The 16,235-nt window shown below is 47.4% G+C and overlaps 1 protein-coding gene across 1 annotated transcript; it reads left to right on the forward strand.

Moving 5' to 3' along the window:
- Nucleotides 1-8,439: 8,439 nt before the first annotated feature.
- Nucleotides 8,440-14,209, forward strand: FABP6 (fatty acid binding protein 6). The gene is made up of 4 exons (XM_077780787.1): nt 8,440-8,509; nt 9,747-9,922; nt 11,655-11,747; nt 14,156-14,209. The coding sequence occupies exons 1-4, from the start codon at nt 8,443-8,445 to the stop codon at nt 14,207-14,209; spliced, it is 390 nt and encodes a 129-aa protein (XP_077636913.1). The 5' UTR covers nt 8,440-8,442.
- Nucleotides 14,210-16,235: the final 2,026 nt, after the last annotated feature.

Here is a 16,235-nt window from a genome sequence, read left to right on the forward strand (position 1 = left end):
ATAGGAAAGAAGAAGAGGAAGAGGAAGAAGACGATGACAACATGAAGGCAGGACCTGAAGCCAGACTATCATCTCTAATTGCCACCTGAGTGTGACATTTCTGAGCCTGTCTCCTCATTGCCACAGTGGGGATATTATCAGGACCTATCTAACTAGTTGTTTGGGAGAATTGAGTGATAATTCCATGTAAAACATTTAGGATATCACAGGTTCAGGATAGATGTTGGTTCCTGGGGTTTCTTATCAACTGAGATGGAGAAGTCCAGGGGAGGAGGAGGCTTTGTGGAGGGCTGAAGAACAGGGGTTTTAACCATGTTAAATGTGAGATGGCTGAAGACGTGACATGGAGCTACTGGGTAGCCAGTTGGACATAAGTCTACAGAGGAGGTCTGAGATGGAGAGAACAGTTGGAGAGTCATCAGCATATAGATGACACTTAAAGACTTGGACTGGGCAAGATCGTCAGGGAAGTGAGCGCTCAGAGAACAGACAAGAATGAGGACCAGACCCTGTGGCTTCTGACACTTAGGAAAGAGGGAGATGACTGTTACTGCAAAGCTGGTGGCCAGACACAGCAGGACTGAAGCTACACAGCTAGCCTGCCCTGCAACATTTACATAACCCTCTTTTATATGCAGGCAACTCTCAGAGATATTGTGGGTCCAGTCCCAGACCACTGCAATAAAGTGAATATCAAAACAAAGTGAGTCAAATTCAAGTTTTGGTTCCCTAGCATGTATAAAAGTTATATTTACACTATGCTCTAGTCTATTAAGTGTGCAATAGCACTATGTCTGAAAAAACAATGTACATACCCTAATTAAAAAATGTTTTATTGCTAAAAATTCTAACCATCGTCTGAGCCTCCAGTGAGTCATAATTACTGATCACAGCTCACCATCACAAATATAATGGTAATGAAAAATTTTGAAACATTGCTAGAATTACCAAAATGTGACACAGAGACCCAAAATGAGCAAGTGCTATTGGAAAAAAATGGGGCTGGTAGACTTGCTTGACTTGGGGTTGCCCCAATCTTCAATGTGTAAAAAATACAGTATCTGCAAAACACAAAAAAGCAAAAGGCAACAAAATGAGGTATGTCTGTACTCTGTGCCAGGCTCTGTGAAAAACACTTTACAGAATTTAACTTATGTAATTAACTCATGAGAAATAAGAAATACAGGAGGATACATGACTTGCCCAAGGTCACACAGCCAGTGAATGGCAGATCTGGGATTCAGACGCAGGCCTTCTGGCCTCAGAGTCTCCATCTCTTCTGCTTCCAATGGTGGGTAAACAAAGTACTGTTGGAATTCCAAGGGAATGCTGACCCCTGAGAGGAGAGCTGGGAGAATCATCATGGAATAAATTGCCCTCAGATATCCCATTTAGCCTTGACACTCTAAGGTAAACCCTAAGAAGCATTTCAGATTTTTGGTTGAGGAAAGAAGAGGAAGGAGGTTTGATTAAGGAATGTGTAGCCCTGATCAATCACTTACTCCATGCAAGGTGCTGGAAGGTTCTGGGGTGGGGAGGTTAGGGGGAAGGCTTCTCCAACCATGGACTAAAAGCATCTGCATTTCCCACTCCCTAGGCTAGTTACTCTCAGAATAATGGTGGCTGATTTGAGGTAGGAGCCAGAGTCCAGGTGGGAAGTTGGGAGTGGCCCAGGGGGATTAGCCTTGGAGTTTTCTTGATCTCCATTAGGGTAGAGTCTCTCTGTTGGTTCAATTGCCCCATAAAAACTCACTGAGATATGGAGGCAGTTTGAGTTCATTTACCCCTCTTGGAAGGCTCTCAGTGAGTGTCTGAACAAATACATGAACCCCAGCTGAGTCAGGGGTCTGGGTTCTTTCCACACCCCTGCCACACCTGTCTTGCCCTTGATGCTGGCCTTGGATGAGTAGCTATTTAGGCGAAAACAGTTTTGACCATGCAGAAGAAGTCAATGGGAAAGGAAGTTAAGTGAAGCCCTGGAGAGGCTGTCTGGTCCATCCTGCCTGCTCCTTGCCCACATCCCCTGGCCTGAGCTTCTCAGGTTAACTGTACAGCACAACAACTGGTGGGGTGTCAAATGCAGATTCCAGGGCCCCACCCAGACCTATGAAGTCAGAACTTCTGGGTTGGGGTCAGAGCCCAGGAATTTCTTTCTTTTTTTAAAGTTTATTTATTTGAGAGGGAGGGAAAGAGAGAAACAAGCAGGAGAGGGACAGAGAGAGAGAGGGAGAGAATCCCAAGCAGGCTCTGTGCTGACAGTCCCCCAATGTGGTGCTTGATCTCATGAACCCTAAGATCATGACCTGAGCCAAAGTCAAGAGTCGTACATTTTAACTGACTGAGCCACCCAGGCATCCGAGAGCCCAGGAATTTCTATTTTTCACAAGACTTCCCCTCCCATACCTCTAGCAGTGAGGTATGTGAATGATGAGGACCGCACTGTACACAACCTCACAGTCTGTTGCAGACTGAGCTGAACAAATAAAATGAAATCGACAGTGTTCCAGTGTCTCTCAGCTACATATTCACAAGGAAGTATGAAATGCAGCTTCTTTCCTTGAAGGGATTACAACCTAATTGGGCCATAAAAGACATGCTTTGTGAAGAGTTAAATTAATGCTAAAATAAATAAATATTAATTCAAAACAATAGGCAAATTCAAAATGCTGGACAAATTTCCAGTGAGTGGGCATAACAGTATCATTCAATGAGCACTTACGAAATACTAGATCCTATGCTAAGCACTTTATTTATGTGCTCATTTAAATTCATTAAAACTCTGGAAGATGGCTTTTTAATTTATTTTATTTTATTTATTTATTTTACAAATAGTTTATTGTCAAGTTGGTTTCCGTATAACACCCAGTGCTCATCCCCAGGAAGATGGCTTTTTTAAAATCCCCATTTAATAATGAGTAAGTTGAGGCTTTGGCTTATTGGTCAGTTCCTCTCAGATCAGCTTTCCCTGATCCTTAGAAGGTGGTCAGGGTGATATCTCTATTTTCCACAATACCCCCCTGTTATGGGCCTTATCTCATTTATCACACTGGGTTGTAATTCCCTGTTTTCTAGCCTGATTGCCCTATGAGAATTAAGGGCAGATACTTGGCAGTTCCAGAGTCTAGTACCGACTAGGTACTCAGCTTCTGTCTGCTGAGTGAATGAAAGTAGTATGTCTGAAGTCCCCGAGCTAATACATGAAGACTAATGCATACGACTGTAGAGTCCAGGTCTCCCCGTGAGCCATTACAAGCAGACGGTACACGCTATTGGGATTCCTGCAAGAGACATTCTGTAGGTTGGAGTAATCAGACCCCTAGAGGAGGTAGAGTTGGAAGGACAGTGAGAATTTGGAAAGACGGATGAAAGTGAACAGTCAATCCAGGCAGGCCAAGGCACAAAGGTGGGACTCTGCAAAGTACACACTTCCTCCAAGACGAGAGACCTCAGTGGAATCCAGGAGACTACACCCCATCCCCTAAGCCTCCCTAGCTTACCAATCAGTTGTCACCTTCTACCTAACTTACATGCCAATTACTGCAGTGAAATTATTTTCCTCCAAGGTTTATAGGGAGATGGCAAATGCTGCCTGTTTTCTCATGCCTCGATCAGGTGACATAATGTATTCTTAGTGGATTTATCCATTTGGAATACCACTTACTAACGAATGGTGGTGCACCTGGGTGGTTCAGTTGGTTAAGCATCCGACTCTCGGTTTCGGCTCAGGTCATGATCTCACAGTTCATGAGTGTGAGCCCCGCATCAGGATCTGTGCTGACAGAGCATAGCCTACTTGGGATTTCTTTCTCCCTCTCTCTTTGCCCCTCCCCAGCTTGGTCTCTCTCTTTCTCTCTCTCTCTCTCTCTCTCAAAAAGTAAACAAAGAAATATAAAACATTTTTTAAAAATGAATGGGATATTTTTCAGTTTCTATGAAGAAATAAGATCCATTAATGTCCATGATATATTGCTAAATGGAAAAAAAAAGCAAGATAAAACAGTATCATGGGATTTCATTTTTGTTAAAAAGAAAATATATTTGTATGCATGAGGGGAAATATCTAGAAGGCTATATTCTGAACTTAACAGCAACTGATTCTTGAAAATGAGATGTAGTGGGGTATGGGACTTTTACTTTACAAAGCTTTTGAGTGTCTTTTTTAAATGTTTATTTATTTTGAGAAAGAGAGAGGGGGAGGGAGAGGGAGAGAGACAGGGAGAGAGAGACAGAGTCAGAGAGACTGCAAGTGGGGGAGGGGCAGAGAGAGAAAGAGAATCCTAAGCATGGAGCCTGACATGGGGCTCAATCTCACAAACGATGAGGTCATGACCTGAGCTCAAATCAAGAGTTGAATGTTTAACCATAAGTGTTTGTCTTTTTAAACAATGAGTATGTATTAATTTTACAATTGAAAAATAAGACTCTTTGGTGGGATTTAGGTGGTTTTTAGTTTATTTGTGTTTTGTTCCTCCCAATTTTTCTACTGTGAACATCAACTACTTTTATAATCAGAAAGTTAAAAGCCCTTTAAACCATAAAGTTTATTAAAAAGAAAAGAGATTCTCAAGATGACACAGTTTGAGATATTGGGGGATGTACCAAAGAGGGTCTAACCTCTGCGTCCTAAGGAATTCAGCTCCCACACAAGCTGGATGTCAAACCAATACAGTCCCAACTTGGCAAAACATGTTAAGAGTTATAAGAATGTTCCAGGTCCCATAACTTTGTAATCCCATCCTGGGGCTTCAGTTTAAGGAAATGTTTTTTTTTTAAATCCTATAAAGAGGGGGGCACCTGGGTGGCTCAGTTGATTAAGTGACTGACTTTGGCTCAGGTCATGATCTCACTGTTTGAGGGTTACAGCCCCACGCCAGGCTCTCTGCTGTCAGCACGGAGCCTGCGTTAGATCCTCTGTCTCTCTGCCCCGTCTCTGTTCATTCTCTCCCTCTCAAAATAAATAAAGAAACTTAAAAAAAAAGGCAGCTTTTTTGTAAACATATGGGCCTGTGTTTACACAGTGAACAAAGAAAATGCAGAGCAAAGAAAAACAGAATGGAATATTGAATTTACATGGTGATTATGGCTATTATTTATATGCTATACTTAGGGTCAGTGAGAAAGCAAGGATGAGAGAGGAAACAGAGAAGGGATAAAGGAGGAAAAAAGCTGAAAAAATAACAGTTATTGTGTTAAGGTGATGGATTATGGAGGATTTTTGGAAAGTGTGTTTAAATGATGTCGAAAGTTGTTTTGGTGGTAAACAGGAACTACACACAGGGGCTCTATAGTTTTGGGCAAGTTACTTCACTAAACCTCTGTTTCCTCCTTGGCAAAATGGGACAATAATGGTACTGACCTCATGGTGTCATTTTTGCAGATTAAATGAGATAATCTATGCAAAACACTCACCAGCAAGCCCAGTGGGTAAGAAACAGCCAATAAATGTTAGCTATTATTGCCATTGTTATGTCATCATTATTGTCAGAGGGGAGATTCTCAGATGCTCTAGGTGGGAGTGGACATGGCTGTATTTGGAAAGGCAGTAGAGTAATAGATATAAACATAAATACAAAACCCTTTGTCCAAGGTTTCATGTCCAGAAATTCACTCTTTTTTAAAAACTTTGCATTCAAGGGGTGCCTGGGTGGCTCAGTCAGTTGAGCGTCCAACTGCAGCTCAGGGGTTAGAGCCCCATGTCAGGCTCTGTGCTGACAGCTGAGATTCTGTGTCTCCCTCTCTCTGTGCCCCTCCCCCGCTCATATTCTATCTCTCTCAATAATAAACATTAAAACAAATTTAAAAATAATAAAGTAAAATTTAAATTCAAATTAGCTAATATACAGTGTAGTAGAAATTCATCCTCAGTAAATGATCTGACATGTACACTGCAAGGTGTGAACAAGAATGTTTATCTCACTCTTCCCATAAGCAGCCTGAGGTGATCTCTGAAAATGGTTCACCATTCACTTGACCCAGAAAACTCGATAAAACCTTGCAAATCAAGAGGTTCAAATCTTTGTGTTCACTATAAGAACACACAGGAAACTGCCCAGGCCATCAAGGGTACGCATATTCGAAAAGCCACCACGTATCTGAAAGATGCCACTTTGCAGAAGCAATGTGTGTCATTCCATTGCTACAATGGTGGAGTTGGTAGGCGTGCCCAGGCCAAACAGTGGGGCTGGGTGGGTGGCTCAAAAAGAGTGCTGAATTTTTACTGCACATGCCTAAAGATGCAGAGAGTAATGCTGAACTTAAGGGTTTAGATATAGATCCTCTGGTCACTGAACGTATCCAGGTGAACAAAGCTCCCAAGATGAGGCATAGAACTTACAGGGTTCATGATCAGATTAACCCATACATGAGTTCTCCCTGCCACATTGAGATGATCCTTATTGAAAAAGAGCAGATTGTTCCTAAACCAGAAGAGGAAGTTGCATAGAAGAAAGAGATATCCCAGAAGAAACTGAAGAAACAAAAACTTATGGCCTGGGAGTAAATTCTGCATAAAATACGTGCAAATAAAAGTAAAAACAGAAAAAAAAAAGAATGTTTATCTCAGAGTTATTTGTCATAAAGAAAGACTGGAGGGGCTCCTGGGTGGCTCAGTTGGTTAAGTGTCCGACTTCAGCTTAGGCCATGATCTCACGGTTCATGAGTTCAAGTCCCATGTAGGGCTCTGTGCTGATAGCTCAGAGCCTGGAGCCTGCTTCAGATTCTGTGTCTCTATCTTTGCCCCTCCCCTGCTTGCATTCTCTCTCTCTGTCTCTCTTTCTCTCTAAAATATAAACATTAAAAAAAAAAAGAAAAAAATTGGAAACAACCCAAAGATCCAGCTGAACAACCTAGGTGCCCCTGTTTTGTTTGTTTTTGTTTTTGTTTTTGTTTTTAAAGAAGACCCTTGCCTTGGAGTAAGGAATTTTAAGACTGGAGAATGAAGAATGCAAAATGTGGTGAAGAGAGTTTCACCTGTTCAGAACCACTGAGTCCCAGGTCTGTGGTGAATTCTGCTTTCGATAGAAATGATGGGGATTCATGAAGAATCCATGGGGATTCTGGAAAAGGAGACAGACTCATAGAAATTTCCATCATCAGTAATAAGAAAAATGGTCCAGGGAGTAGTCCCTGCCAGGAGACAGACAGGGCAGGAGTTATCGCCAAGGAGATGGAGGGAGGCCCCATGTGTGAAGTGGTGCCAGAAGGCGGGACAGGACTGGAAGTCTGGGGTCTGAACCCCCCACCCTCCTGTGGTTGTGACCTCCGAACCACATATGATGCATTGAGCTCCTGGCCAGTGCCTGGCACGTAGCAGATCTTCAGTGCATCCTGGCAGCTCCTGCTCCAAGCTGTTCTCCGAGCCCCTGGGCTGCTGCTTTACCTTGCTGGCATCATCTGCACCCTGCTTATGTCTCTCCTCCTTGCTGCAGCCAAACTCACTGCCTTTCATCATGGCCCTTCCCACCTTCATCACACCTCATCCTAGAATATCATCTCCCTGTGTTCTCAGCCTTCTCCAGCCCTCCTGTTTCTTTAAATATCCAAATCCATGGGGTGCCCAGGTGGCTTAGTGGGTTAAGCTGTTAAGTGTTAGATTTCAGCTCAGGTCATGATCTCACGGTTCGTGGGTTCGAGCCCGGCCTCGGGCTCTGTGCTGACAGCTCAGAGTCTGGAGCCTGCTTCAGATTCTGCGTCTCCCTCTCTCTCTCTGCCCCTCCCCTGCTCACACTCTGTCTCTCTCCCTCAAAAATAAACATAAAAACAAAGAAAAAAGAAAAAGAAAATCAGCATCCAAACGCCGTTGTTCCTTCTGGACCAGCACTGCCATTTCCTAGCACAGACGCTCCAGCCCCAGCTGTAGAGCTCACTTCTTCCCTGCGCCCCACACCTGCCTTGTCTCAGGACTAACACCCCCGCCTGCCTGCCTGCCGAGGGTTCTCTGCAGGCAGGCGTTTTCTCGGAACTAGATCGGGAACTCTCTGGGGAAGGGTATAGGTCTCATGCATCTGTGTTTCCTCAGTGCCAGCCACGCAGGCAGGGGTGCTTGGTGCACTTTGGAGGATGGATGAGGGGGTGAACGAGTAAATAAGGGGTGATGAGAGCATGGCTGGAAGGCAGAGCAAGGACGAAGTTCAGAGGGTGGGATGGCAGCAGGGGATGGGGCCTTAAAGGCCGTGGCATTGCCATCGTCCTTGCTGGGAGTGGCAGCGGGCTTCCAGCCAGCACTTCCCCAGGGTGACTAACCTCAGGGCTCTGCTCCTCCAGGCCCTGCCCACTCATAAAGCAGCAAGTGCTTCCTCTTCAGGGGCTGGAGGGAGAGGTGGGGTGACTTAGGGGCTGAGCCCCAGCACATGGAAGAGTTTATAAGCTGGGGCACCGGGCCCCTCAGCACCAAGACCCTTCTCTCTCATCCCTTGCCACCTGCCCTCCAGCTCTCCCAGCAGCATGGCCTTCAACGGCAAGTACGAGATCGAGAGTGAGAAGAATTATGATGAGTTCATGCAGCGCCTTGGTGAGTGCGTGAGTACCCCTTCCCAGGGCTGGTCTGTCACAGCCAGCTTGGGGCCAGAAACCCAAACTCTTTGAGGCCCAGAGGAGCTGAATAACTAGTCCAAAGTCAGACAGGCAGTAGTTAGTGAGGTGGAGACTTGATTGGTTTATTCATTCATTCAAACGTATACTGAAAAAACAAAACAAAACGTATACTGAACACCCGCTATATGCAAGGGCCAGCCTGACGCTACTGATAGGGTGCCTCGGCATGATGCCCAACGTCACACTGTAAATTAGGGGCAGGGACTGTGATGAGATGATGAGGAGAGCCACCCTGTCCTGCGTGGGGAGAGGTGACCAAAGGGTTAGTAGAGAGACCAGGTTTGAAAACCATGCATTCACTTGGCCATTCGACGAACACAGTCCTGTTCTTGTGCTAGGAACTATGTGCAGAGATCAAAGATGCCACTCCTGTCACCGCTCCATTTGCAGCACTGGGTGTGAGGAACCCACAGGACAGTGGCCTTGACAATCCTGCAGAAATCTTGGTGCATCATCCAAGTCTGAGGCAGTGAAACTCTCACTCAGGGGACAGCCCCGGGGATCTCTGCTCTACCTCCGGGTGGCCAGAGAGGCCCTGAGAGCAGAGAGGCCCTGAGAGCAGGGCCCCTGGAGCCTTGGGGAGACAGGAGCTCTTCTGGATCAATCATTGGGAGTGGCCCTGAATTATCGGTGACTTGGCTTCCCCTACAACAGTCCCATGTGGAATGGAAGGGTCTCAACTGTAGACCTGGTCTGCTGCTAGCGTCCACTGTGATGCGGAGCAGCCCCTTTCCTGCTCCGGGTCTTCATTGCCTAATCTGTGAAATGAGATGCTTAGGAGACAGTGTTAACGGCCCCATTCATTCAAGGACTTTGTGAGCTTGGCAGTGTCTGTTATATTTATGCTATGGTATTATCAGAAGAGCAGCTGATATTTATTGTCAGTTATATGCCAGGAGTTTTATAAGACATGATCACTTTGATTTCAACCTTGCAATAGCCCTGTGAAATGGGCCCTATTATCCCATAATTTTGTCAATGGAAACACTGAGGCTCAGAGAGAGAGTGACTCATCCAAGCTCATGGTTCACGGCAGAACTGAGATTTGTGCTCCTAACCATTGCACTAGCCAGCCACTAGGGAGGAAAACCCTCTCCCAAAGCCACAGGTTGTAAGCAGCTCTCTCACGGCCGCTCTATTTGTCCTTGGGCCAGGGCTCCCCAGCGATGTTATTGAAAAGGGCCGAAACTTCAAGATTGTCACAGAGGTGCAGCAGGACGGGGAGAATTTCGTCTGGTCCCAGCACTACCCGAGCGGCCACTCCATAACCAACAAGTTCACCATCGGCAAGGAATGTGACATGGAGACGGTTGGGGGCAAGAAGTTCAAGGTGAGAAGGCGCTGGCTGCCATACCTTCCTTCCCCAAACCTCTGGCTAACTTCTTCATCTCAAGCATGTCCTCTGGAACTGTACCCCAAGCTGAGGCTCTGTTCTCAAGTCTAGCCTCCAATCTTAAGTGCTTGAGTTACTTGGCAACTTAACCACTCCTGGTTTTTTTTTTTTTTTTAATATTTTTTATTTATTTCTAGGAGAGAGAGAGAGAGAGAGACAGCGTGAGCAGGGGAGGGTCAGAGAGAGAGGGAGTCACAGACTCTGAAACAGGCTCCAGGCTCTGAGCTGGCAGCCAGCACAGAGCCCAACACGGGGCTCGAACCCACGAACCGCGAGATCATGACCTAAGCGAAAGTCGGATGCTTAACCGACTAAGCCACCCAGGTGCCCCTAACCACTCCTGTTTTTTAATGCTATTCCCATAATGGACACTGTAGTGAAATTGTTAAAAATTGTTAACATTTGTCAACACTTAATATATCAGAGACACCTGCTAAATACTTCACACAATGTTAACGCAGTTAGGCCTACAAAGTTGCTACAGTTACTCTCCCATTATATGGATAAGGGAGTTAGGCTGAGCCACGGGGTTCAATAGCTTGCCCAGGTCGCACAGCACTGGCACACCTTCACACCCAGGCAGTCTGGCTTCAGAGAACATATCCATTTTTTCATGCTGCCTTCCAATGTAGCCTAAAGTTCCACAGCCCTAGAATCAGACTCATGTGGGTTTGAAACCGCAATCTTATGTAAGAAAGAAGTAAAAAGGGACTGTCCTCAGCCTATCCAGCCTGGTCCCTCAGGTCTTTCATCGATTCTGGGTCCCCTCTATCTATAGCCCCAGCCATGACTGTGCGTAACTTTGCTCCTTAGCTGCCCCAGTGGAGAAGAAGTAGTCATAATGTTCATATTCTGTCACTTGTGTATTTTAAAAACTTAGCAATTCCTCGTGATGTCTTTCTGAGTCAGCACATATTGATTTGCCTTATTCTTTTTAATGCTTGCATAGTATCTCTTAGTATGGGAAGCCTGTCATTCATTTAACAGATATTTAGGTTATTTACTGGTGCACAGTCCAGATTGGATATTTAGGTTGTTCACAATTACAAACGAAGCTGCCATCCACGTCCTTGGATGACATCACTGGCACCCTATCAGTGAGGATCATAACTAACTCCTAGCTAACAAGGCGGGCTCACCTGTGCCAGGCACTCTGCCAAGCATCTTACATATCTCAGATGAAATCGCTTAATCCTCGTAACTCTGTAGTAGGTACAGTAACTACCCCCACTTTATCTTTTTTTTTTTTAACGTTTATTTATTTCTGAGAGAGAGAGAGACAGAGCACGAGCCAGGGGCAGAGAGAAAGGGAGACAGAGTCCGAAGCAGGCTCCAGGCTCTGAGCTGTCAGCACAGAGCCTGACGCGGGGCTCGAACCCACATGTCCTGAGACCATGACCTGAGCTGAAGTCGGACGCTTAACTGAGCCACTCAGGCGCCCCTACTACCCTCCCTGTAGAGGTGTGAAAGCTGAGGCAGAGCAAGATTGACCAACTCGTGCTTGTTATCTGTATCTTCGGATATAGGTCACTGTACATCTACAAGGCAAACTAAATCCCAGAGGGGGCTGCTATGGCTGCAGGTAGCCCTTCCTCCCTGGTGGGGAGGGGCTGGCCTGTGTTTGGGGGGCCTCTGCCATCTCAGGCTCAGTGTTGTGCTTCCCTCCTAGGCCACCGTGCAGATGGAGGGGGCGGCGAAGATAGTGGCGGACTTCCCCAACTATCACCACACCTCGGAGATCGTGGGTGACAAGCTGGTGGAGGTGAGTGTCCTGCTGGTTCCTGGGACAACGATGAGAACACTTTTCTGCCTCTACCCATGGCCCCTGAGAGCGGGGCCTCTGGGTCGTGGCTCTGTGAGCACGTCCCATGTGCCAGGCTCTGTGCTGAGTGCCCTGTGTATATCATCTGGTTTGATCTTCACAGCAGCCTGTTAGGCAGGGTTTTTATCTCCATTTTCCAGGTGAGGGGGGGACTGAGACACCAGGTGCTAAGCGGTTAGCTGAAGGGCACCTAGATTCTGTGACAGTCCTGGGAACTGATGCTTGGGAGTCTGGTTCTGCCACCACAGGGGCACAAGTGTGGAAGCCCATGGGACCTTCTGCAGAATTTAAATGAAGTGGGGAGTCCGGGTGGGCCCTGGAAGGGCAGCCACCACACTTCCACTTCCTCCGGGCCCTTCCTGCTAGACCTTCTGATTTTTCAAGAGAAGCTGGAAATTTGTACTTTGTGAAATCTCCAGACTATTAAGCATTGGCATTGATTTAGCCCTTTTTAAAAACTGCAGGCAGGGCTAACACACACATCTGTGGATGGCCCCTTCCCACACTTGGTGCTCTGTAAACACAGGTTGGAGGCCAGTTTCTTCTTCCCGGGGTTCCAGAATTTTCTCCAGGTGAAAGAAATGGATGTGATATTAAAAGCAAAAGGAAGACATTTCCACACTTCATTCCCTGCCTTGTTAGCCTATGTCCTGGGCCAGAGCACCCTGGGGTCCAGTCTACCCTCCCCAAGGTTCTCCAGAAGGGAAGCAATGAGGGGGGTAGGGTTTGCCACCTCCCTGCTGCCCCGTTTTCTCTCTCTCTCTCTCTCTCTCACTCTCTCTCCCCCTTGTTTTGTTTTCCTTATCCCAAAACCAGTCTAGAGGCCCAAGGGACTCAGTGACCTCTCATTATTCCCATTTTACAGACAGGCCACAGAGGTTCAGAGACAACAGGTAACTTGTCCAAAGCCACACAGCCAGTTTGTGTTGGAGGCAGGTTCCATCAGCTGACTTCTAGACTAGGCTCTCTGCCAGTTCTTCCCAGGCCAGTGGATGTCTAATTTTTTTTTAATCTAAAAATAAAAAGATGCCCAGTGTTTTAAAAAATATATAAAAGAACAAAAATGTCCATTTTTTCCTGGATGGAAATTGATCTCTTAGAGAATCTGGTAAATGGTTTGGACATACTTTTACATTAAATGTCAGCCAGTGGGTTCTGACTCTCAGAAGCAAAGGTCCCGGGCCTGTGAGGTGTGTGGGGAGAACACAGGGCAGGTTTGTGCCCAACGGGAGGCTCAATCTTCCCAAACTGAACAAACCTGTCTCCTGATTCCTAGGGTCTCCTGACCATGGAGCCTGTACGGTGTGAGCAGTGCTCAGGGTTCAGGGTGTCACATGCACACACACGTGCACACACACTCTCACACACGTGCATATGCATGTTTGCACAAGGGCACTGGCACACACACACACACAAATGCACATGCACACAGACGAGGCACCATAGAGAAGCTTTCCTGGTGGCACAGCTCCCATTTCCAGAGGCCAGAATCCCCCTGGACATCACTGTCCTCCGCCAGCAGGGAGTGCATTAGGTGGGCATCCGTCCTTCTCCTCCAGGCACCATCAGCACCCCTTGCCGTGCCCTCACCATCACTCGAGACCACGTCCCAGCTTCCTTCCTGTTTGCAGATCCCCCTCTGCTCCATCCTGCTCTATGTACAAATCACACATCACTTCACACTGCTGCCCTTGACAAAACTCCGTTTGCCACCTGCCCACTTCCTGTGAGAAGGCAGCCTCCTCTGCTGGGTATCAGGACGAACTGACGATACATGCCTGCCCCACAGCGGTGGGTCCCTGATGGCCTCGAGCCCAGGACACAGCACGCAGTGGGCCTTCGCTGAACAGCATCCTCCCACCTGCCTCTCAAAAAAACCTTACACTACCCTGGGGGCAGGGACCCTATTTTCCCATCAACAAACACAGGGACCCCATAAATGCTGTGTGTGCAGTGGTTGATGTGGCCTCTCAATCTCAGAGAGCTTACCTGACTCCTCTAGACTTCAGTTTTCCCATCTGTACAATGGGTACAACCCTACAGCATTGTTGGGAGGATTAAATGAGATAACAGGCAAGTATCTGAAGTGGATGAACTTCAATGAACAGAAGGGTGGAAGGTTATACTACAAAGAGCCACATCAGCCCTAACATCTGTTTAGCACTTTGACCACACTGAGTCTGCACAGTGACACGTGTGACAAATTGGGAAACCGAGGCTCAGAGAAGTGGTGCAACCTGCTCACTTCTACTCAGGACAGGGACTGGAGGCCAGTCCTCCTCCAGCTGTGCCCCATGTCACTTACTGGCCCCTGCACTGACTCCTTCTGTTCTGGCTGCTTCTTTCAGATCTCCACCGTCGGAGGTGTGACCTATGAGCGTGTGAGCAAGAGGCTGGCCTGAGCAAGCAGGTGGGGGTCCCAGGGGTCTACGAAGCCACCAATAAAAGCTGGGATAAGAACAGACAACTCTGTTTGCTCCAAGCCTCTTTGTTCTTTGTTTTCTGCTGTCTGGGGGCAGTTTCCAGCTGGCTGGGGGTGGGAGAGCACCGAGGACGGCTGCACAGGCCAAACCTTGGCCCTGAGACCCATGTGCAGTCTGCGCCATGGCAGAGGGAGGCTTGGATGTGAAGTGCGATACTCCTGACCCCACTGGAAGTAGCCAAAGGTGGTGTTCAAGAAGCACAGGGAGCACACTTCCATCTGCCCTCGTCCCACCTTGCCACCCAGCTTTCTGTGCGTAGGGAGACAGGGCTCCTTTAAAGAGACGGACGTCACTTGGGAAAGATAACACACGGACTCTCACATGGGCCACAGGGCAGGTGTATCAGACGATGGGTCGGAGTAGGAGTGGCACTTCCAGGAAAGGGCCATGCGGCTGGGCTCCAAGGATGGCAGACAGAGGCGGGACACACCAGGGCTGCGCCGGCCAGGTGTTTGGGCACTGCCGTGGCTCTGCTGTTAACTGGCTGTGGAGGCGTCCTTCTGGCCTCAGTGTGCCTAGTGGTACAAAGGGGACCAGAAGGGCCAATGAGGGGCTGGGGAGAAATGAGAGAGTATGAGATGGCCAAGGGGCCATGGGAGGCGCAAGAAGGACTGGAAGGGGCTGGGATATCCTGGTTTGGACAGTGGTGCCCTGGAAAAACTGTGAGGGGCTTTGGCTGGCTGGGAAATGTGGTCAGAAGGGGCATTCTGACTTCCTGGTGGGTGCTGGAGCCCCGCCCAGGGTTCTGAGGCAGCGCCTGGGCCATCTCTGCCTGATTACGGGAGGGCATGGGAGTGGAGGACGGGGGTCAGCTTGCCCCCGGGCTAGATAATCCCTAACCCAGAGCACGGAATGGACCCTTTCTCTTCTCCTCTCCCCTTGGCAGTGTTCCTCACCTTGACTTCTTACCCCATGTTTTTCTGTATGACAATTCACTTATTTTTGCTACAATGGCAACTTTACATCACTTCTATATATGGAAAGGCAACATCATTTGCTGTAAATAGGTGAAAACTGTCAAAAAAGCCAAAGCTAAACAACAGTGAGATCCTGCTGCCTGTCCAAAGCCCTGAACCTATGGCCTCCCTCTGTGAAGACAGACACATAGCAGACACAACAGTATCAAGTGGGCAACATTTTCCTTGACTAATCGGAATTACTGCAAAGCTACCGAAAAGAGAATGGACTCACTATGAGAGTCGATTATCTAAATTATCTTGGATGCCCAAGTCCCACATATGGGGCATTAGAAATAATGCCTTATACAGGCTCCGGCACACAGCAGGTGCTTCATAAGTGCCACCTGGCCCAAGGCCCTTCCAGCCCATGTCACGTACAGCCTTTCACTGTCATGGGCCATCCTCAGCCTAGACAGATGGCATGGCCCAGCTTACTGGCAGCTCCCTCTTGCCTCCTCCCACATTCTGCCCTGAAATCTTCCCAAGAACAGCACTCAGCCTCCCCCCACCCCCACCAAGCCAGGACCCCTTGCATTCCATCGTTTTGCCAAGACTTATTGCTAATTAAGTGAACTAGGTAAGCATTAAATTAGACTAGCAGTGTTGCTGTTTCCCCTCCAGACTGAATAATTACTCATAATGAGCTTGGATAATAAGTCTCTAAATAACAGAGAGTTAGCCATAATTAGGCTGAAAATTGAGAGACTGAGAGAAAGTGAGAGGAGGAGGAAGGGAGAGAAGACAGGACAGAAGAGAAAAGAAGAGGAGAGAGAGGGGGCAGGGGGAGAGGGAGGCAGGGGGAGAGAGGAGGAGGAGGGAGAGGAGAGAGAGAAATTGTCTTTAGTTTGGCAACTGATTCAAGGACAAATTCAAATTGTTAGCAGTGGAGAAATTCTTAAGCCAGTGTTATTATAGATACAAAGACTTAGAACTTGAGGACCTCAGAGCCCCACTAGTTTAAATTCTGTAGTTCACAGACAGGGAAA

The sequence above is a fragment of the Crocuta crocuta genome, unplaced genomic scaffold (assembly GCF_008692635.1).
Source record: "Crocuta crocuta isolate KB4526 unplaced genomic scaffold, BGI_CrCroc_1.0 scaffold343, whole genome shotgun sequence".
NCBI lineage: Eukaryota > Metazoa > Chordata > Mammalia > Carnivora > Hyaenidae > Crocuta > Crocuta crocuta.

Coding starts and splice junctions, on each gene's coding strand:
- FABP6 (XM_077780787.1), top strand. CDS start 8,443: ATGGCCTTCAACGGCAAGTACGAGATCGAGAGTGAGAAGAATTATGAT. Junction 8,510..9,746: donor TGAGTTCATGCAGCGCCTTG/GTGAGTGCGTGA, acceptor TCCTTGGGCCAG/GGCTCCCCAGCGATGTTATT. Junction 11,748..14,155: donor TGGGTGACAAGCTGGTGGAG/GTGAGTGTCCTG, acceptor TGCTTCTTTCAG/ATCTCCACCGTCGGAGGTGT.